Source organism: Ixodes scapularis, unplaced genomic scaffold (assembly GCF_016920785.2).
Source record: "Ixodes scapularis isolate PalLabHiFi unplaced genomic scaffold, ASM1692078v2 PGA_scaffold4__175_contigs__length_147842914, whole genome shotgun sequence".
NCBI lineage: Eukaryota > Metazoa > Arthropoda > Arachnida > Ixodida > Ixodidae > Ixodes > Ixodes scapularis.
In genome coordinates, this window is record NW_024609879.1 from 92,784,529 (window position 1) to 92,807,562 (window position 23,034).

At 45.5% G+C, this 23,034-nt stretch overlaps 1 protein-coding gene across 1 annotated transcript; it reads left to right on the top strand.

Moving 5' to 3' along the window:
• The first annotated feature begins 256 nt into the window (after positions 1-256).
• LOC115329286 lies at positions 257-12,855 on the top strand. The gene is made up of 5 exons (XM_040222614.2): positions 257-755; positions 5,082-5,249; positions 8,028-8,153; positions 12,506-12,652; positions 12,779-12,855. The coding sequence occupies exons 1-5, from the start codon at positions 728-730 to the stop codon at positions 12,853-12,855; spliced, it is 546 nt and encodes a 181-aa protein (XP_040078548.1). The 5' UTR covers positions 257-727.
• The last annotated feature ends 10,179 nt before the right edge of the window (positions 12,856-23,034 follow it).

A 23,034-nucleotide genomic window follows, 5' to 3' on the forward strand; every position in this document is an offset into this window, starting at 1 on the left:
AATATCCTGGATTGGATTGTCTAGTTTTGTTTCTTACAAAGCGGTCAAAACAATTTCATTTTTATTCGGTAATAATTTAATTTCGTATTCCTTCTTGACGCTAGAAAAAAAATAACTGAGAGGAAGTAAACGTTAATTGCTACATAGACAAAGAGAGCAGAAATTATGGCTGTAGTGCGTTCCCAAGCTACTCGAGAAGGTTTGAGTTACGCCAGTTACGTCTATGTTACGTTGTAGGCCGCGGGTTTTATCACGTGACAACACAAATAAAGCGGAGCCATGGTGGGTGTGCGTAGGTTTTTCGGTGGTTTTCGAACGCCAAGATATTCTTCAATGGAAACGAGTAAATTGAGCACATCCTCCACCACTCCTCCACTCCTCCACCACCTGCGAAGTCAACAAAAATAAGTTGCGAGTGCGATACAAAGACTATGTAATAATCAGAGTGTTTTTGAGTTTTAAAAGGCATTGTGACCGTGATTATGATAGTTGACCCCACAAACTAACTCCGGTATCCACTGAGAAAACCTACCTTCCTGAACTAATCCCGAACGAGTGCAGTTCCTTCGCGTAGGGGCCTCTTTCACGCATGTTGATAGTCTGCATGAAAACACATCAAGCGGCACGGACAAAATTCGTGTCTCGGCTCCAGTACTCGGCTCATGAGAATGAGGGAATGAGGCAAGAAACCAAAGCAACTAAGACGGGTGATTGACGACCGCGGGCCATGGCGGCTGCAAGGCAGGACGGCAGCCGTGAGTGCTTCGTTTATCGCAGTCTCGGTCACTCGCTCCTCATACCATGATCTCTTGCAAATAGACACGAATAGCGCAGATGTAGGCAGTGTGATCCGTATACGCGTAATGTTGCAGTTGTGAAGTGTTTTTGTTTATTCTGCCCCTTGCTGGAGTTTATGTTCAGATGGTTTGGCTGACACGGTTGGTTGGTTGGTTAATACGTTTATTGAATATCTGCCTTCTGGCTGGAGGGCCTCAAGGTAGGCAGGGGGATAAGGGAGGGGGCGGGGGAAGGGGGGGGGGGAAAGTGATGGGGGAAAGGGGGGGGGGGGGGGTTAGGGTGAGACTCGCCAGACAATGAAGGTCGGAAGCTGCAACAAAGATTTCTGTGTGCATGTGTGTGTGTGTGTGTGGATAAGCTTGAGGTTTTTAGACCATAGGTGGCACAAGCTATCGCCGATTATAAAAGGTACTATTCTTAATATCTACCCGTAACTGTCGACGGCTTACCAGAGCCGTATATTCGCGACTCCAGCAAAACGGACGCCGCCAAGCGGGAAAACCGGGAACCAGCCGGTCCAGGTCGCTCCGCGCCCCTCCTCGTCTCTGGTGGCTTTCGCGGACACGTGCTGTCGGCGCGATGGCGAACAGTGTAATTTCACGGAGGTCCGAACATTTCTTAAGTTCGCCTGAGCGTTCATTAGTGTTGTGGAGCCTCAGTAGATTGTTTCCTTCCATCACGTGTTTGAAAGCCCGTTTACTCCACAACACACGGTCTCGTGCTTTCGATTTTTTGGATGGGGAGAAATCACGGAAAAACGTTTTGATTTCTTGTCTGTCTCGAATCACATTCAAAGTGACGACTACTTGGTAACTGATAAGGGGTTTCTTTATAAGGACGTAGAACAGCGGACTGAGGACGACAGACGAGGCATTTCACTGGAGGGAACACCAATGTTGCAGTCAAGTGTTTGGGAAGGTTCGATAGCTGCTTTTCTTGAGTTTGATTGTGTTCGATTAGCTTTAAGTTTGAGCCACCCACGCCGGTCGGTGCGTTGGCTATTCATATTGGCTGCTTTTCGCCGAAAACGCCTCTGGACCACTCTGAAGGAGTTGGGCTGATTTCGCAATTACTTGATTCAGGAAAACCTGCTCGCTGCAAATGATGAATGAGGGAAATTATCTGCTTTCTAAAGGTGGGGGACGCGTCTCGCAAAGTTAGAAGCTGTCACGACATTTTGATCTATCGCGACTCCAATATTTATATTATACCCCCGTCGAAGCCAGCAGTATTATATGTCTACATTGCTCAGGTTGACCGGCCACAAAAAAAAAATACTTATTTTCTCCGTTCAGGATTCGAAGCAAAGTTCAATGCAGAGAGGTTCTGCGTGAACCCCAATGAAGACTCTCTTCAGTTTGTCTCCGTGCTGCCGGCTAGAACCATTTGGCTAAGTTTAAGTAGTGTCTCTATGTCTGTCAAATAGACTTTTATTCGGCAGTTCACCGAATATCTAGTCAACTAAGCTCATATTTCAACCCGAAGAATATACTAATATCGCTTTAGTGGGACATAGTACGTAATATAATACATATCCCGCTCGTCAAAATGACTTCTCGATTGCTAATAAAACCTGAATTGAAATACGAGTATCAGCTGCTTAGTGGGGTGCCGGCGGGTTAACATGCTCCTTGGCTCAAGAAGCGCTTGCTTAATGTTCGTAATTTTCCTGCAACCTGTGTTGTTGACCAAGCAGACGACTACAGCTGTTTCTTAAACGCGGGTACGCATAAAAGCTCGATTTCGCGGACAGAGAAGTCGCATGGTCGAGACATGCGAGTTAGCTGGATATTACTCTCGGTGGAAGAATTATGTAGTCATTGCCACTTTCCTTAGATGATCAAAACTGATTAGTGTATTACCGTCTCTCCGGAGCCCATAGTTTCGGTTTTGGACGAAATCTCCGAAACGAAAGTTTGACATGAAAATAACAAAAAACACCGGGAAAACAAAACCATGCTTTTCAAGTTTATGTTCACCGGCTACACTTAACCGTCTCAGTTCAAATACCTATAAAATTGGGCATTAAACAAAAGAAAATCTGTTAAATTGAACGCGCCACCTGTTCAGGCGGCCCGGCCGAGCCGACGCGACCTGGACTCAGCCGCCATGTTTGTTTGGTGGTGGCGCCCCCTATAGGTCGCTGGAGTCGCGAATAGGCGACTCCAGCGAAATCGACGCTGCGTAGCGGCAACGCCGAGAAGCTCAGGAGAGGAGGTCGTTTCGACTCTGTCGTCTGCTATCGCTGCTTGGTTCTCGTAGGCAGCATAGAAACAAATGTTGTTTCCACTAATTATTTTTACGCTTCCGCCCATGAATCGACTAGAAGGTTTCTACCGTTGAAAAATTGCTTCGCTGTCATATGTAACACCGATTTTGCGCTGCAGTGCAAGAAATTTATGGTAGTCGACGTGCTGAATGATGAAAACAACCTCTTTTCGTCTGCAATTTTGCCTGACCAGTGCGCCCCCATAGTTCACTGGAGTCGATAATAAACCATTTTATCGTGGGTAGTGCCATTGTGAGAGAGAGAGGGGAAAAGACTGCCGGCACTTTCACTCTTGCTGATGCATTTAAAAGAGTGAAAGTCCCGGGTGAGAGGCTTCACCGGTGTTGGGTGCCTGCATTGCCCGAACTTCGTTCGCGCTTCTTCTCTGTTTTGAACTTCCAAACTTAATTAGAGCCACGGGCTTAAATGGCGACAGTCCTCCAGTCACCGGGACACCATTCCACAGTTATAGGGTGCATGAATAACGACAGAAAGCGCCAAATACTGTCTGAGCACCTATATAGCTTGCACGGAAACCGGCAAGTGCGGCTGCAATGTCTTTAAGCTCAATCGCTTTCCACATGACCCCGATCTCTGGTAGCAGTGGGTTGCGTCCATACATTGAAAAGACTTTTCTCCAACACCATCCTCTCGACTGTGCTAGGAACATTTTGTGCATGGAGCGCGCACCAAACTCCATACCGCTGATGAACATGGGGTACGCTCGCAAGATGTGTGCAAGTTCTCTTGTGATAATTGCTGATTCAGCTTATAACTTTTTGTAACTGAATTTATCTTAATATTGAATTTTCGAAGTTGTGACGCTGACTTGATTTATCATTTAAAACACTTGGTTGAACGCTCATTTTCGCTGCCGGGTGTGGCTGGAAATCGTTGAAGAGTTTGTTCTATCGGTTTTCCTGAATTGGTTTTCTTACATACAACACCGGCAAAGCCTATCATCCAAGAAGAGTGGTTGTTTGGGCGAGTTGGTTTGACATCTTATGCAATCTTGTCCTCGTCCTTGCTGCTCACAAGATTACATAAGAAGCCTATCATCCAGAACTTTCACTCTATAGCGCGCCAGCAAGGAGGAAAGCGCCGGTAGTCCTTTTTGCACTTCCCTCTCGACCTCCTTCAGTCAAACAGTCTATGGAGTTTGGCCATTCACTATGAAGTATAGGAAGCAAATAAGGAGGCGCCATTGGCCGAAAGCGGGCTGGGCATGTTCCAGGGCGTCTTCACAAATTCGAATGTGGCCATCCAGAAGCCAGAAATAATAGCCTTGCATTAAAATCATCTAAAAATAATGCCCTTGCGGTGGTCGTGAGAAACGAGATTGATATGTGCGTCGGAGTAACTCTCGGTGACTGAAAATATGGTGCACGTGATGTTTCTGTCACAGTCATCCAAAATCACGGGTGAAGAGCGTGACTAGCGGAACAATGAACATAATTCATACGCCAGGCGCCAAGGGCCGAGAATCTGCCATCTGAGCGGTCACACTCTGTCCGAGCGAAACAGAGTTCGAGCAGCCACATCAGTTTTCTTACATCTTTCTGCGTGATCATAATCGAAACATCACGTGCACCCTATTTTCAACCAGGAAGGGTTACTACATTTAACTCTTACGTGCAAATAAAACCATATACCTACGATTAAAACTGTTTCTCGCTACCATTGCTAGGGGATTCTATTCAGCTTCTGGTTGGCCGAGAGAGCATGTCAAGTTCCTTTCTCCGTGTGGTGCACGCCCTGACTTTGCCTACGCCTCCCATTGACCAAACTCTCTCTATACATGGCTCTACGGCTTATCTCTTCCATCTACCCATTTACAACTCTAGCTCGTTTTGTCAACCTGTTCCTCAGAAGCTATACTTCATCAAATTGTAAGAAAAAAATTATTTGCCTCAGCGTCGCTAAACTCGGATCTCTGCGTCTTTGTACATCTCACTCCGTGGTACGTGCACGGTGTTGTTTTGGAACCGTGGCATAATGTTTAAATTCACGACAGGTGACATGCGTCTGACCGGTTCCACGGGTGATGTGCTCGCTGCATCCACCTCGGCTGCCCCAGAGGAAATCCTGCCTACTTTAGCGGATGGAGGCATCTACTCTAACGACTGCAACCAGGCGTTCTCCTCCAGGCTTCACTGGGATAACACTTTCACGGTGAAAAAAGGTAATATCAACTGTCATTTTCATCATTGTTTCACTGCTGCAAAAAAATACAAAATGCTTTTTCTTAAAAAAAAAATAAAAAAAAAATAAAAGTTGTGAAATGTGACGTGTGAAGGTGAGTTATACGGCAAGGGGAACATAGTATAGGGCGATAGTCGTTGCATTACGTCTGAGAATTAAGTATAATTTGGTGATAAACTTTTAATTAGTGAAAAGAAACGTTCGGCTCCAATTAGAAGCAGGCTCATTGTCTTTGACAACTATTAAACCGGTAAATTTTAGAAAGGCCCGAAGCTGGGGGGTATGCTAAAGTTACCACTCCGGGTGCGGGTGAAAAGCTGACAAAGCAAAAACGCAAATGATAAGTTTATCGTCCACATTTCTTTCTCTAAAATACCTATTTTGTAAATTTAGACGACCCAGAGCAGGTTTGTTATTGGAACAATATGTTTGTTTTCACTGATCAAAAAGTGAATTAACAGATTTTAGTTGAATTCCTGACGTATTGTGACGATTGGCCCCCATATTATGTCCCCCCGGCCATGTTACTTCACCTGTACAGCCTGCATTAGCGTAGCTTTCGCCTTTTTAGAAAAATCTGGGCTCTCTAAGTAAAGAACAACCTGTACGCATTGTCGTGGCAGATATCGAACTCCCGTGCTTGAAGAAGGCACAGAACTACTGAAAGAAGGACAAAGAAAGTTCTCGGCTCCTTGTCGTGTCCAGCAAATGACCTGCAGTGATAACCGAGATGCCGAATGCTGCTTTGCACGGTTAGACTTCTGCGTATAAATTTAGCGGACTTCCATTCGACTGAATTTAGTGGACGGTGTTCACGTGACAATGTGATGCCATGATACGACTTGGCACTGTGACATCACGTTACACCTTGCTTTCACGTGCCACTGCATTCCCGCCGTGTTTGGTGGATAGGTGTTCCCGCTCGATTTGGCGAAGGAAGTGTCATGAAAAAGCATTGTTGCAAGATTCAGTCAGAAAAATATCAAGCTTATTTATGCCTTGTTACTGGAGTACTGTCTCCTTAGGCCAGAGGGGGCAAGGTTTTAACTGGTGTCACAAGACCCGAGGCTAATGAAGGAGGTAATAACATTGAGGTCCCGATTCTTGACAGGAAATTTGATTCTTAAAGGGGCAACTCCACTCGATTTCGGAAATTTTTAGATAGTGGGTGATATAAACGTGAAAAGTGCTTCAAAACAACCCTAGACCGTTTGTCTCATTAAAAGCAAAATATTTTTCGTGCAATTTGTTATTTACCATAATCGCAAACCGAAACTGAAACTTCGGCACAGCCGGGCAACGTTGTACCCTCAACGTCAGTTGCATACACACCCACGTGCTCCTTGCCCACGTGGAATACAATGGGTCATGTGATCTACCAGCGGTAACCCAGAAAGAACGCGGATGCGAGGGGAAGGGCGTGGAGGGAGGGCGGGCCTAGCTGCGGCGGCGAACAGGCAACGCAAGCAGCGACGAAGCAGGCTATGTGGGCGGCAACCGAGGCGGTTAGCAAATAGTATTTGCGGTTAGTCGGTTAGTCCCATCCCGTACAACTCTCTCTCCCTCTTTTTGTTTCTCTTGTTCTCGTTAATTTTTTTTTTTCTTTGTCTGTCTCGCTTCTTTGCTTGCTCAGACGTGGAGCGCGTCCATAGCGCCGCCTGGTAAGCTCTCCCTGGAAAAGAAAATACCAAGAAAAAAACTGCCTATGTAACAGACGTCAGCCACAATGGAAATACAACGTTGGCTGCGCCGCACGTCGCCCGCTAAATTAGCGGATTTTGGTGACTTCGTGCATCTCAGTTTTTGTCGGCCAAGTTAGTGATCTCTTAGGTGGTATTACGTTATAATACTTAACATTCGGTCTCTCAAGATGATACTAAAGAGAGTCGCAGTGTTTGCTAACAACCGAGAATGAAGCGGAGTTTCCCTTTAATCGGTGGTATGCAGCGGAAATGCCAGGGGCACAGCTACGGTTCTTTGGCCCACACCTGTGCCCTTAACAAACTCACCACTGGCAAATTACTGTTTTGAAACATGTTTAGAGTAAGACCAAAATGCTCGTGGGAGAAAACAAAACTAAACGAACCGAGAGAAAATATTTTCACTTTGGCTACTCAGTGTTAAGAATGTAACCTTTCAAACTCTTGACCATAAAACTTTATTCACTTTGTGTAGTTGCACTGGGTTGCAATGAAAGTGCATTTATAAAACTCACGCTTTCTTTGTTTCTCGATTAGGTGTTTTTTCTTGTGTGAAACGAGGAAAGAAAGGATTTTCTCAGCACAGAATACTCAGCTTGGCTCCTCTTTCAGGGGGTTGAACACGAGGGGCCATTTAACGGGTCAGGCTGCCGCAGCCCATAGACCTTCTTTAAAAATCTCAATAGGCCGTGCACATTCCTGTATGCTCCTTGACCTGAAAAAAAAGGAGAGGTAACACCATTGCTTGCCTGGTCTCTCTCGCTCACCTTCGTATCTTCCGTAGTCTGCTAAACCGGTTCTCAGCAGAGTGTTCCTTGTATTCCTTACAGCATCATAGACAGTGTAGCATGTGTTGCAATGGTTCTATAAAACCACTTTGGAACACGGCATGTCATATGGGGGACCCAAATCGTATGCAGAAGGGAAGTGTCGTTCACTTCTTGCTGTAATCTTCCTATTGTGGGCAGTCATTGGTCTGGAGGGAACAATCGTGTACTTCCTCTGGGTGTTTCATCAGAATGCAGAGGACAGAGAGTTTTGTGTTCTTGGTTTAACAGAGCCAATCGAGTCCCCACCTCTCTGGACCGTCGAGGGCCATGGTCCCAGAGCCCCCGACTGCATGTCCTCGTTGAAAGGGCTAACGGAGGGACGCTGGCGGAATAGCTTTCTGCACGAGACCGAAGGCAAGCTCCTACTCATGTCCCACTCATTCCAGGAGCCTACGGCTTTTACAGTTGATGTTTTGGGTGACACAAATTCTCCGAGCCTGCACTAAAGGGGCGATGCAACAATTCTTGTATTTTCAGTAAATACTGCTTACAATTATTCCTTGGCACGCATAATATATAAAATACACACGAGTCGTTTTAATGCGAAAGCATTAACTGCCCCATCTAGCGGAGCCGGCGTTTTCCGTAACCGTGAAAAACAGCAAAGAAATTCTCTCCGCGCCGTAACGGCTCTGAAAATGGTTGTGACGCGGCCCACGTGCCGGATAGTTCCAAGGAATGCCACCCCACACTCCTGGAAACGCTCCCCCACACCGCCGCAGCGGCGTACACCTGCCGCTACCCAGAGATCGGCCGGACGAGGTACGCAGAGGCTGCCCGGCCGGCCTCTGCTGAGGATAGCGGAGTGCACAGCTTGTAGGAGTATGCTATGTATACAAATGCTTCGCATTTTTACACATAAGCAGTCTTAAATGGCCTCTTGTAATTTCTTTTTCTCCAGGCAGCCGCAGAAAGAAATTGAGAAAAACGAGCAGCGTTCATTACCTTAAAGGGAAGATGGGGCAGTTCTGCATTTCAGAAAAAACACTTGAATTGCGTTCATTTGGCCTTAAGAATAACAGATATCACAATTATGTTTCAGTGCGACGTGCCTTAGAGCCGTAAGAGCAACCTTAAAGTAGGGCTGAAGCCCTGCCTCCCTAGCCTTGGGCAGCCAAAAGACCCGTCAATAACATCACATACAGTGACTATCTTTCGCGTTTTCTCACGTTTATCAATACTTGTGCAGCAAATGGTTTCGGTATTTGAGTTCATGGAGTAAAAATACACTAGAATTCGCTTCTAATTTTTTTCAAGAACCTCCGTAGCTTCCCTTTAGCTTGTAGCAAGAGCAGTTGGCCACGTGGCCTAGAGCCGATTGCATGCCACCAGTGTTTATCGTGCCGGATTCGGGCACGAGCCACTGTCCGAAGGCACGTCGAAGCATCGCTTGTCGTGAGCTCAAATTGAACGCTTGCACGGTGCTCGCGTCCACTGTACGAGCCGCATTTAAATAAACTTGCCGCGGGGGTCGCAAAGCTTGACGACGAAAACCCCCAGGTCACATTGTCGACAACGCCAACAATACGATCCCCGCAACTTTGTCGTAGAGTTTTGTGACGGTGTCTGAAAAGGTCTTTTTCCGACCCATTAGAGCAGGGGTCTTCAAACCCCGCCCCCGGCCCAGCTCCGGCCCGCAGATGGCTGCGGTCTTTACAGTGACACCTGGCCCGCAATCCGTTGCTACCAATGCAAAAATAGACGCGCGTAAGGAAGAAAAAGAGAAGAAACACTACGTTGGCGCATTAAAAGGCACAAACAAAGATATCAGAATTGATGAAAGAGAACTCGTCAAAATGCGGGTTCTCTCAACACAATATTTATTGTACGTATATCCTCATCACCAAAACAACTACTCGTAGTCCCCTCTTTCACATCTGTGTAAGTATTTTAAGGTTCCTTTTCATTTTCACGTATATTGTGGTGATTTCGGACTTCAATGTAGAAGAAAAAAGAGGACGACGACGAAAAGGAATGCTAATGTGGCTGGTTGACTGTGTGTTTGTGTGCACGGGGAAAATTTGGCGCGAGTGGCGGGTGGTGGAAAAAGAAGAAGTAGAAGGAAGCCTCGAGGTGACCGAACAGGACAAGCGAGCAGGATCTGGTGGACGAAAAAACCGACCCGCAACGATAGGCGTGGTCGGCACGGCTTCAGTTCGTCGTCCACAAACACAGGCCTGGTCAGCGGGCCTCCGAGGCTGCCCTGCCGCTACTTCAGGCCACACTCTTCAAGCCACCCCGTCGTCCACTACCCAGCCCCAACGCGCCAATCTACCTGGCATCAAGACTTCGGCGTGCCAACCATGATCAGAACTCAGACCCGCTTCACGGACTATGTGAAGTACTCCTCTTTAATTACCCTTTAAGTGCTAGATTTTCCGATAATTAATTTTTCTGAATTTTCTCATTCTCTAGTGTTTAACGCTTTAATATATTTTCGTACTGGCCCAAAGATGTCGTCTCTTTGTCCATGCTCTTCGCGTCGCACACCCACGCAAGCGTGAACGCGGTCCACTACATATATTGTGCTTGGTGTGCTGTGTCGTAACTATTGCTTGGTGTGCTGTGTGCTTGTGCTTGGTGTGCTGTGTCGTAACTATCAGATCTACCATTCTGATCAGTTTCCTGCCCTGCGTGAATATGCCAGAGTTACTACGCAGTTTATGCATGGTGAGGTGTCTGGGTCGCAATTATTTTGTACAACAATGTCTCATCAATTTTGGACACCTTTATTCCCCCCAAAAATTGTCCATAATGCGAGTCGTCAATAATAACGAGACAAAAATGTGTATTTTTGTTAAGTTTGTCCCTGAAAATGGTGTCCATATAATGGGGTATCCATATTAATGGGGTACGTATTAATAATAGAGACATGCCTGTAATGTACTAATTTGGAACTTATATAATATGTGTATTTATCCAACTTGCATCATTTTTAATTTTTTTTTTTCTTCTGTACCTTAAATTTCTATATTCAGGTTTATTTATTTACGATTTCCTCATTTGTATTGTCTTGCTTATTTTCCGTCCCTCGAGACTACGAAAGGTTTCTAATCTGGCCCCTTAGCCAAGAGGTTTGGAGACCCCTGCATTAGAAGAAGAGCGTCCTTCGTTTCTACAGTCCCCAACAGGACAAGAACGGCAGGGCGGTCTTTCGGTCGTTCCGTGCCCAGCGCGAGCTTTCTGCCTCCGATGACCCTTCCGCGTCTCATCAGCCTCGAGCACGCGCGCACGGCTAATGCACGAAGGATGGCCACGGACGCGTGCTGGAGGTCAGGCATTCGAGACAGACGTCCTGCCATACCCATCCTGTCAGTAACTGTGGTAGGCTCGCAATACTTTGCACTCTGATATGTCATGCTCCTGGTTGATTTCAAACATATACCAAAATTTTGGTTGACCCGCCATGTTTTTGATGTACTAATATACCGCCCAATTCGAACGGCGCTTTCGCGCAACTCATACCTTTTGTTTTTGCGGCCCCGTTGAGCGCGTTTCTTGCCGAGCGCTGGCGCACCGCGAAGAGGCAACACCTGCATAGCCCACTTCCGCGGGTGCTGCTTCTCCGCAGCGCGCTTCTTCCCAGTGCTCGATAAGAAGTGCTCTCGAAGGGGGTGGTAGTCCACAGTCCACAAATTTCTTGTTAGATGAACGAGCTTCATTTTGTTTTGAGGTGTCGTGTGCTGTCTAAAGCGTTCCCAGTGGACGACATGTTTGAGGCATGAATAAATGTGTATTGTGCATTTCATCAATGTTTCACGTGTGGCATACCCGCTTTTGTTTAGTTGGGCCGTGTAAAGGAGATTGTCAAATATCTGCTTTACAATGCATGGCCATCTATGTAACAAAGCATAATTTAGCTTGCATGATATTTTGATGAATTTCTGATAATTCAAACAAGATTCGTGACTTCCAGGAGTTTGAATTAATGTGAGTCTGCTGTATAGTAAATTCGTTATGCGAAATGACCTTCGATAAGACTGAAACAACCACTTTCTTAAAGCCCTTCAAGCAGCATTGGCTGCTGCCATGTTTTGGGTGTCACTTCCAGCATGTTGTGTGCGATTGGACAGAGTTCCCTCCGATCTGTTGCAGAAATCGAATTCAGTATCCTCACAGAGTGCATGCCTAAACTATCTTGACCGCCGGCAATGGGTGCAGCAGCCACTACAAGGCGCACACTTTTCAAGAAGTTCTATAACTGCCATGCATCAACTGTCGTAAGCGTAACGAGCTTGCTCTAAAGCGGTGTGTCTCAAACGGAGGTCTGCGGACTCTCGGGTCCGCGAAGGCCTCGCCTTAGACCGTCGGTCGAGCGGAGCGGTAAAACTTTTTTAATTGATGCTGGCTGACCCACGAAGCTAAACAGACCGAACCGTGTGCACTGAGTGCCTCCGTTTTAGAGCCTCAAAATTGGTTTGCTGGTTTGCATGCATTTAGTTTTCTTCATTTACACTTTGGTTATTGTAATCGTCCATCACAATCTTCTCCCTCCCGGTTAATAAGGTCCCCGAAACATTAGTGGTTGAGCACCACTGCTCTAACGTACTGCACTTCCCTCAGTTTTGTTTCGATCAAATCGTAATGATAGAAATTATTCGGAACTTTATTTCCAAGGGTGACTCCGCCGTTCCATACCTGGTTTCCTAAGAACACAGGCTATGACTCTACTGTGCGGCGGTTTATGTGGTGTTTTATTAAAACAGTTCCCGGGCCGTGCCTTTCAACAATGCCGGAGGAGATACTGCCCACTCCGACGGGTAGAAGCGTCTGCTCGAAGGACCAAGGCACCCTCTCCACCTCCCAGAAGCACCTGGAAGGACACTGGAGCGCCGATTTTGTGGTGAAAGAAGGCAAGCTCCATGGCCATTTTATTTTATGCAGGGTGTGCACTGATTGTAGAAGACCCTGCAACACCCCCTGCCTGTTTTTGCTCTGCAATTCGTGCTCATTGGTCACCCGTCATCCGGTCGGCCCAGGTTGTAAAGCCACAGAAGAGATTTCGGCCGATGTGACTTGCCTAGAGGTGGCCACAAACCCTCTATACTGTAACTAAATTCTATTGTAAATTAAATTAGAGCCAGCAATTTATTGGGATGAGCAAATACTTAACTCGTGTCAGGGCTAGATCTTATAATTTTTTGCGAATTCCTTGCAAACCTCGTTGCAAGAATTCGCAGTCTTTGAATTGCGGCGTGAGATGGCGTAACTCTTTCTGTACTAAACCCATAGGCCGTTGATAGTTTGTAATCAATGGCTTCCGCACGCCGCCAAAATTTTAATTTCGCACGCGGGAGTACAATGAGCCATCTCGTGGATAGACGAAGAACGGCAGCTTCGGTTCCAACTTCATTTTGAGCTTTCTAATAATAATTGCGTTGTGGGGATATTTATACAGCGTGTAGTTGGTCAGCCATTAAAGTTGCGACGAGTCACACGCTGTAAATGAGCAATTTAGCCAGTGCGGTGCAACCGCTAGCCTGGGGTCTTTAACGTGCACCACGCAGTAGTGATACATGACCGCACGCCGGTACGATGCTCATCCAGATCGAAACGGGCAGGGGTGGGGTTCGAACCCAGGATCCTTGGGTTCTGCAGCGCGAGCTTTCTCTCCACGCGCGTCGAGCTGGGTGTGCGCTTTAGCCCACTCGGCCACCGATCCCCCCTTTGAGCTTTCTCTTGAGCTTGCGAGCTGTTAAAAATGAATCTCTGCGCGGTAGTGGTACTTGTTAAGCATGGCATCCTGCCGACAATGGGGGCCGCTGAAAAGAGAGCCTTAATTGCACAAAATAACCGCTTTTGCTAATTGTTTTTTTGTATCACGGCAACATTGGGGACTCTGGATGAAGTCGGATCGTTCGATTTAAGCTCCTACAGCGACGTTGCATCACTGAGGTTCAGAATATCGAGGGGCGCTCGTCGGAGAGCGTCATTCTGGCTTCTTAGGCTGTCCTGAGCCAGGGCGCACATTTTATTGTATGCCGCAAGTCATCCAAACTGCAGCAGAGGGTAAGATAGAACAGTGCTGTAAGAAATCCAGCTTTTGTGGAAAGAAAAAAAGGTGTTCTGGAAGACAGGACTTCCTCATGCAACTCCATCCCTGAATGGTACGGTGCGCAAAAGTGCACTTGCCAACGGATAAAAAGATGCCAGTATCAGCTAGAGCACTCTTACTTTTAGAAGTGATAGTTCTGTGTATGGGGCACGCTTTGTATATTTAGGATTTTTCATTATTGTGGTATAATTTGATAGAGCTGCAAATGATTGAACTTTGTGTTGGTATTTTACGCTCATTTTAAGTTCAACATCTAAATAAATAAAAAAATAGGTAAAAAAATCCTAAGCTGCTTATTGGCTACATTTTTATCTATCATAATTCGTCATATGCTGACTAGTTTTTAAAGGAAAACTGAATTGGGGTCTTGTATTTGAGTAAAAAAACTTAAATCATCTTCATTTAGTCTCCAGGATCACGAATGTCGAAATCATTTTTCAATTTGATGCACAGAGGCTGCAGAAAATTTATTTTCAAAGTATTGCTGAAGCCCCTTCTTCCCGGAGCATTGCATCATACTATAAGGAGTTTTAGAATCTCTGCTCTCGTGCATCTTCAGTGGCTGTCAAAACTATGCACGTGCACTATTGCTATTAAAGCGATAGCTTTAAGGAGCTCGTGTCGCAGAAAAGTCGGCGTTGCCATCTGTGGCGGACGGGAAAATCCTGATTGGTCGGTTGGGTCATGATGTCACAGCCACATGACCTAGTGCGGGAATTTCAAACAACCCATAACACTCGCGTGAAACATGACGTCACACATGGAATGAAAGTGATTGAAACATGACATGTAATATGAACAAAAGGTCGCTGCTTGTCTTGAAGGATTTCACTTTATCGAGTAATTCATTCGGCTTAAAAAAAAAATCTCGGAAGAATTTTAGGCGGAGGCAAGATTCAAACCCATGGCCCTTTGTTTGCAAGCCAGACACGCTACGAACTAGGCCACGCAGACACGCTTGGAAAGGCTTGGGAACGAGAGGGGGTTTATATTTACCCGTTACGTTCCACTCTCAAAGAGCCCTTGAAAAGAAGAAAAAAGTTTTTTTTTTTTTAAACTGGTTGGGACACGTGTGCTAAAAAGTTAAATTTACGCAAACATTTTTTTTTGAGAGAGCAATGTTGATGCTTGAGGTTTATTTTAAATTATGCACGGAAAGTTTATGATGTCGTGGAACGGTCATACACTCTTTCCACATCAACGTTATGGCCAAGTCGATCCCCCTCTCCTCCACGTGCCCGAAATGTCGAGAGAGAAAATGAGTGGAAAGGAAATGACTACTGACTAAATCGCGTCTTGCGCCGTCAATAATGCTTTAAAAAAAAATTTTGCGAAAAAAATAATTTTTTGACAAGAATGTTCCAACCAAACTATTAAAAAAAATTTTTTTTTTTCTTTTCTGGGGTTTTTTAAAAACAAAGCTTAAGCGTCCTCTGTAATTTTGTATTTTCAAAAAGGTTTGAATAAGACGTCACGACTGGTGTCAGTGCGGGGAAATTTACCTGGAAAGCTTGCAATTGCACGCACTGCCTGCACGAGCGATATGCGCTTGGCAGCCGAAAGATCTTTTTTTGAAGTCATGACTGATCGGAGTTTTTTTTATATTTTCTTGCTTTTAGTTATAAAAAATACACTGGAATAGATAAAAATAGGTAATGGAATCGAAAAACAGAGGATTAAGAGGAGGCAAGTGACAAGGCAATGCGATCTCAACCCAGAGCGGCCAGGCGAGGGACAATCTCTCCCACAATTCCTCGCGCGCGGGCCGGTGCACTTGGGAAAATTGCAAATCGTCTATTCGCCTCTAACTCATTTGATTTCAAGAACCTCTTCAGCTTCCCTTTAAAATAAAAGAATATTTGTCCATCCCTAAAAATTATTACCTTTCCCCGTTGCATGGAAAAAGTTAATATGACATACTTTTTTAAGCTTGTTTCAAAATTATTATTTATAAATTGTACCCATATTGGGAAAATATGGAACCTGCTAAATCAACGGCCAATGGGGAGAATTTTAAAATAAAAATTGGTTGGTCATGGGAGTGTTTGTGGACCCAGTTTATATGGTGTGACCAGCGACAACATTGACCGTCCAAACAATACGCCTCGCAAGTGTGCTCATTTTCGTCTTCTGCGTATGAGAGAGGAAGTAGCGGTGATGTCAGAACGCCAAGCCCTGATTGGATGATCGCGACCCCCTATCTCAGCATCGTCTGCTCCTTTGCAACGTCGTCTGCTCGCAACATCGTCTGCATCTGTCTTACCTTTCCTGCGACTTTTGGAAGTGCAGGTCTTAAAAAGCGAGCTCGACTTTGCCTTTCAGAGAGGGCAGACGAAATAACTCGAGCGGTACGTTGTTTTTGTCTGACAACTAGCAGATGCGCATCAAGGAGGGAAGTCAAAGGACTCACTGGCGAGGTTTCCCGAGGCGCTGAGGTTTGTTTGCTAAGAACCAAGAGTGAGCGTGTTAGTGTCCGCAAGTTCCCTCCCAAATACTTTTTCCCTCCTTTTGTGTGTGCGGCGAGACCCCTTATTCTTTAACGGCGTCGGCGGGTTGCCGCAGTTATTGTCGTCTGCTTTACGTCTGCTAGTCAAAGCGATATCTGCTTGACCATTCCTGCGTCTGTCGGAGATTCACCGCTTTTTCACCGGCGAGAGTCACCGTTGCCTCGGGAAACAAGGAGATAACAAGAGGAAGAAATTGACCTCTTAATCTAAAATTGAGGTCAGTGATCAAAGTATAATACGGGAAGGGTTCACAAGGGTCGCGCGGGCATATTCCATTCAGCACGCCAGCCGGTCGTGGGCAGACGGTCGCCGAGTCGCGAAGTGCCTGCTAGGCCTAACTGCCGAACTCGCTTGATATTTGTCGGTGGAATCGTGGCCGTTGGAGCTTTTCCCGGGTGTTTTTGGATCCAGCGTTCTTGTTCGTCGTGGTCTGTTTCAACTACTTTTTACTTTTTTCTTGCTGCTTGAAGTCGGGACGCTTGAGAAGCGCGCGTAGAAAAATAAATGTCTGTGGGTCGTCGCAACCGCGACGCTGTCGGCCATGCTGATTTATCGTAAGAAGTGCGTTAGACAGCTTCGGAGCTGTTCGTCGTAACCTGTGCAAAACTTACGAAAATTTTGTGTCGTGAATACGAATTTGTTCTTAAGTTTTGTGTTACGCACATTTTTGGCGTAAGATCATTTCGTGAATCTGGCCTCTGCACTTCCGAAAGTCGCAGGAAAGGTAAGACAGACGCAGACGACGTTGCGAGCAGACGACGTTGCAAAGGAGCAGACGATGCTCAGATAGGGGGTTCGCGACCAGCCAATCAGGGCTTGGCGTTCTGACGTCACCGCTACCCCCTGCGCAAGAAGCAGATAAACTTTCCCTCCGCATATTGACCGTTGTAAGCAACATTGACCGTTTGCCGGTCGATGTTGCTCTCGCAAACCCCATCGTCTTCGGTTCTTGGGCCTGCCACACAGCGGGTGATTGGCTAGTGTTGTGGTGAGCGTGCAACGTCGCAGGACCTGGGAATCACTACGTGGCTTCCCCTCTTATTGCCTGCTGTATTCTAGGTGCATACCATATTTTTCGGTGTATAAGTTGCACCATTGTATAGTTTACACCCCATAAAAGGTCATTTTCACAAAAAAGTCAATAAGTCACCTCTTAGCTTAAATCTCACTTCCTTGCATGGGTCCACGGCTGTGCAGAGTCGTTGCAGCCGCCGGCCCGTGCCACCACGCTTAAGAATGTCTTCGGACAAGTTGAAGAGCAGGTCATCGGCGGGTGCTCTGCCGTCCTCTGTTTTTGTCAGAAATGTTGGTTTTGGCAATGTTGGTTTAGCCTACATCTTGTACAATTAAAGTTCACGCGAATAATATTAAAAAAAAAACGCATATATGGCATCGTTTCATAGGACGCACCGGCAGACATTTGAGTAAGAAATGCTCGACTTGTACGCTGGAAAATACGGTGCTTAGAGGCGGCGAGGCACACGGTACTCATGTTAGTGAAGTGGCTAGCCTGGTTTACTGGGAACCACAGTTAAGAAGTGCATTTCGGTTTTCGCATCGCTTCGAAAATAGGCAACAATTCTCATGTGCAACATTCCAGCGTCCTTTTTTTTTTTGTAGAGCCAGAAGAGGTGTGTGCCCCTTTCAACTGCGAGGGCTCGTACTCCAAAACCGCCGACACACCGTCCTGTTGTCACGACCAATTGGACAAAGGCCTGGCAGACGGGGTCGCGGTGAAGGAAGGCAAGTTTGTTTGGCCCCCCCCCCCCTGCTGCCTCTCTGGGCACTACATGTCGGCGACGTTTGTCGGCTGCCGGTCAATTGGCAGCTGTACACTGATCAGTGTCTTGTCAGAATGATTTTGTAATTTTTCTTGCTTGCGTTACTAGGTATGTGAATAATCTGGTTGCTCTTTGCACTTAATTGGTTATTAGTAAAGATTGGTTCGCACATGCATCGCAGTGCTAAAATAACATTAGGTGCAGTGCTGATGCAGCGCTGACTTGAAGGTAACCCAGCACTGGTAGCACTGAGCTAGCTCTGTAGTGTATGTGTGAACGGGCCTTTATTGTTACTGTTGTTCTCACGTCCCCCATAACCATTTTTTTAGGTCACAGACTAAATAAAAATAATTTTTCTGAGTGCTGTAAACCGGGAATTAATTTTAGTTTAAACGTCAAGAAAAGATATTTAAAAATATTTTTAGGTTTGCTTTTTTGAACCATACCTCCCCTTATGAAAGAATTTTCTTATGTCGAGCTCAGCGTACCGTGAAGTTAGGAATGAATGCCCTTTCTAGTGAGAATATGAACAATGGAAAATGTGGAGGTGAAATAATTTAGGCTAGACCAGCACAGTATTTTGTCCAATAATGAAAAAACGACCTAGGGGCACCTGCTACAACTTAACACTGTGTGGAACTGACTCTGCACGTTACAAACATTTAAAACTCGCGTTTTGTGGTTTTGTTTCTTGACTGTTTTCATTCTTTTGGTGAAGAAAGTAATTACGGTGTGTAGGTGCTTAGCAACTGCAATCATTTCCGTGTTCAGCATTCGAGGCAATGGCCACGGTGCAACGGTGTATGCGCAAATGGACGCACATATCTGGTTGCATGCACCACTGTATCAGGTGGCAGCATGCCCCACCACCTTTGCTAGTCTTGACCAGGTTCGCAAGCTATCACCCGATTTAGCAGCGGGCATAACTAAAGGCGTGTATTCATTCGTACGCATGCTGACTTTTTGAATATTTAATTTCCTCATTTAGACACTACGGTCAGCCGTATGAAAGGTTAGCGTAGGCCTCAGACCTTTCTAGTTTGCTATTCCACTACATTTTCTTTTATCCAGGAGCGTGGTAACTTGAAGAAGCCCCTGTTGGACGTTTTGATGTTTTTCGCTCTGCAAATGTTTAGCCTCAAAAACAGTAGAATTTTTCAGGGGGGGGCATCCGTTCTGGACTTTAAGGTAGACGAGCGTATTTACATCCTTTTTAGAGAGCACGACTGGAATTGGATCGGCTGAAATTAGGTAAACATGATTTTGTCCCAGAAGATCACTCCTCCTCCGAACTTTTCTCAGCCCATACTCCTTTTCAGTAGCCCCACATGTTTTGCTGTGTCTCATTTAGTGGAAGACAGCCCTTCTTCATTTATTTGGCAGTCAGCAAGGTTTGTGTGGTGCTTTCCTCAACAGAAATGGAGGAGTCACCGCCTGATCCTACGGGTGAAATCTTCTTTCCGGAGGACTACAGTGAAATCTCCCTTTCCTTGGTGGACCTGGAGGGACACTGCAGCGGTGCTCGTGTGGTGAAGAAAGGCAAGCTTAACGGTGGTTGGAGTCACCTCTACTTCAGAATCCCTCCTGATTTCGGCTGCATGTCTGGAAAAACAAACTGTCCTCTTGGAAATAGACGAGTAAAGGTTATTGCCACTCTTTGGGGCCGCGCAGAAATGGAAAAAGACATTTTAAGGAAGAGGCAAAGATTGCGTTTGTACCGGGACTTGTGGACTCGTGGTGCATCACATCATGTGGTCCGCTTGATGCGGTCGTGCGACACGTCTCGTGATAACGCGCCATATTGCGTGACCGCGGGACAGTGCGCGGACGATGGCAGAACCGCTACAAAGTAGCCATCTACAAGATCGGCAATACGGCAGTTTGTGAGACATCCTCACATACTTTGTATATGCCTTTGTTGCGCATAGCGTTTTCCTCAATCCGATGCCATAGAAGCCGCGATCGCAAATCGGTTTCCAACGTGCTGTGCATAGTTGCACATTGCAGGCTTTTTGAGTTCCCAGTTAGTTTTTTGGGAAGCGTTTCTTTGTTCATTTTTACGGCGTTTACCAAGGAGGGGCTTTCTATCCACGCCACCAAGAGGTGGCGTGGCACATCCCACATTTCTGTGGCTGTCTACGTGCGAAAGTATGCTTGAGGAAAAGCCCACCTTTAGGTGCATCAGCACCTTCTCGCATTGATTGTCGAAACAAAGGCGGATGCAGCTTCGTTGCGGCCGCCTTACGGCGAAAACAAAAAAGCTCTGACATTGACCATTGTGAGGTTCATGTGCCCATGACGTCCGGTGTGCATGAAGATTTGCTAATCTTGTGGTATCGAGATGTAGCGGACATATTTCCAATTCCCTTCCACTTTGCTATAACTAGGGCTCTATGTTTTCGGTACAAACCGATAAATCCTGAAAATTAAACCTTCACAAGACTGTTTTATCTTAATCTGGGAAAACCAAAAACCCCAAATTGGTGCTGTCCTTGAACAAGAAAAGGCCAGGCTTTCTGAAAAAGAAAATCTTCATCTACAGGTTTTTTTGCATGCTTGTTCACTCGGAACAGAGCTTCAGTCAACTGCCCAGGAGGCTGCTTTATTCTCTGGGAACTGCGACCCTCATCTTGTTTCCTTCTCTTGCTTCTACCGGCATGTCTTCCGTGTGTTCTGGTTACGGGCATATTTTCCTGGAGTTTGGGGCATATTCTGGAGCCGTCTTCTTTTTATTTATTTGTTTACGAATATTCTTCACCTCATGGGGTAAAAGTTCGCATGAAATATACATTAGAAAGCAAAATAGAACCGAAACAGTTCTGCCCATTAAGCCTACAATAACTGCATGATTTAAAAAAAAAAAAAAATAGTGTAAATGCATTTCGCTACAATAGTACAAAAAATAAGTCCGAATAGTCAAGTTGAGTTGTCACTTAATGTGATGGGAACGAGAAAAGCCACATATTTAACGAGCTATCTTGTGTGAATTTGGAATGACTTTTGCAAATTCCCCGGGACAGTTTATCAACACGATATTCCGGGGAATGACATTTCAATCACGTATAGATTGAGGGGAAAACAGACAAGGTAACTATCTTTTTGACGTAAGCCCCAGTGAACACCGATCTTATTCCGACTTCAGAAATTGACTAGAAAAACACCGCGTGTGTGGGATGAAATATAAACTCCCGAAAAAACCCCCCCAAATCCAAAGAAAAATAAACAAGGAAAACGTGGAACCCTGGTTGTATAACTTATTTTTACCCTACCCCTTCTTGTCCTTGGTAGTTGACAACTTTCGTGCGCTGTCCTCCTCAACAAAGCTGGAGTAGAGGCTGTCTTCCCCAGCAAGGCCGGGCTCCTGTTCCGAGGACCCTGGACACTATGTCTGCTTTAGACATCGAATTTAGCTCGGGCTACCCTCGGAGTTCTACTTGCGCGGCACATCTGTTGAAAACGAAAAGGGAAACGTCTAAATGAAGTTGAAGTATGGGTTTAGACACGACTTTCAACGCACTCCTATTTAAATCTGGTATTACAGAGGTTTAGGGAGCGGGTGTTGAGCTCCATTAATATAGAATAGAGCCATTGCCTGTTTTGTTTGTCAAAAGGTTCCTGAGCAATTTTCTCACAAAACAGATGGTAAAAACATCTTAATTTTTTATGTTGCGGAGAAATGTTTTATAGGGTTGGAAAGATTTTTAAAACTATGAAAATATAAATGTCATTGAGCAAAGACGTGTAAATTTACTGCTGATGAAGGCTGTGCAAAGCCAAAACTTAATTTGAAAAAATCTTTATTTACAATTACTTCTTTTCCCACGTGTACTCGTAGATGAGGGTTTGAACTCGTTGCATTCTACTCCGACAGTAAACAAAACAAAACAAAAATTTGCCTACCAATTTTTCTTTGGGGGACTTTTCGTTAACCTATTTTGTATTAGAAATTTTCTGATGCATTTCTTTACTTTATGCACTATTGCATCTTCGAGCAAATATTATTTATTTGAAGACAAATAGTGCATTTGTGTATTTTATACACTTTTCATCACACCTTGATGTTTGGCTTCGTGGTTGCAGAGTGTTTTTTAATTTCAATTTTAGTGCAACCTTTATGAACAGTGGCCTGCCATCCTACCTACACGAGTGCATTTACTTCCATTCTATAGACCGTTTTACTGAAAGAGGGCGAAAGAAAAAGGGGAAAGGACTGTCGGTGCTTTTCTCCTTGCTGGGTGGTTAAGAACGAGCGGAAGACCCGGATAAATGCCGTGGACGCGTGTTGCTCTAAGGTTGCTTGTTTTCTTTGCGGTTTCCTCCATTTCTTTACTTCCAAATTTCATTAGAGCTAGCACACTCAATGACTACAATCCCCTGGTCATCGGGACACCGTTGTTCGGTAACAGGCTACACGAATAACAGCCAAAAATGCAGAATATTATCGGACGACATCTGATCGCGCACGGGATCTGACAAGGCAACAGCGGCTGCAATGTCTTCGAACCTTATCGCTTTCCAAATGACCATGACTTCCACTGGCAGTAAATTGCAGCCGTAAACCGAAAATACTTTTCCCTGCCGCCATTGTCTCGAGTGTGCTCAATACAATTTGTGAATGGAGTGCGCACCGAACTTAACGCTGTACCGTTGATGAACATGGGGTACGCTCACAAGGCGGGTACAAGTCTTCTCGTGTGAATCGCTGTTTCAGCTTGTAACTTTTCATAAATCAATTGATCTTAATGCTGATATCTTGCAGTGGTGACATTGACTCGTTTTTATCATCTGCAGCGCTTAGATGAAGACTCATTTCCGCTGCCGGGCGTGAGTGGAAATTGTCGAAAATTTAGTTCTATTGTTCTTTTTTTTTTTAATCGCAATCTCCTGCACGA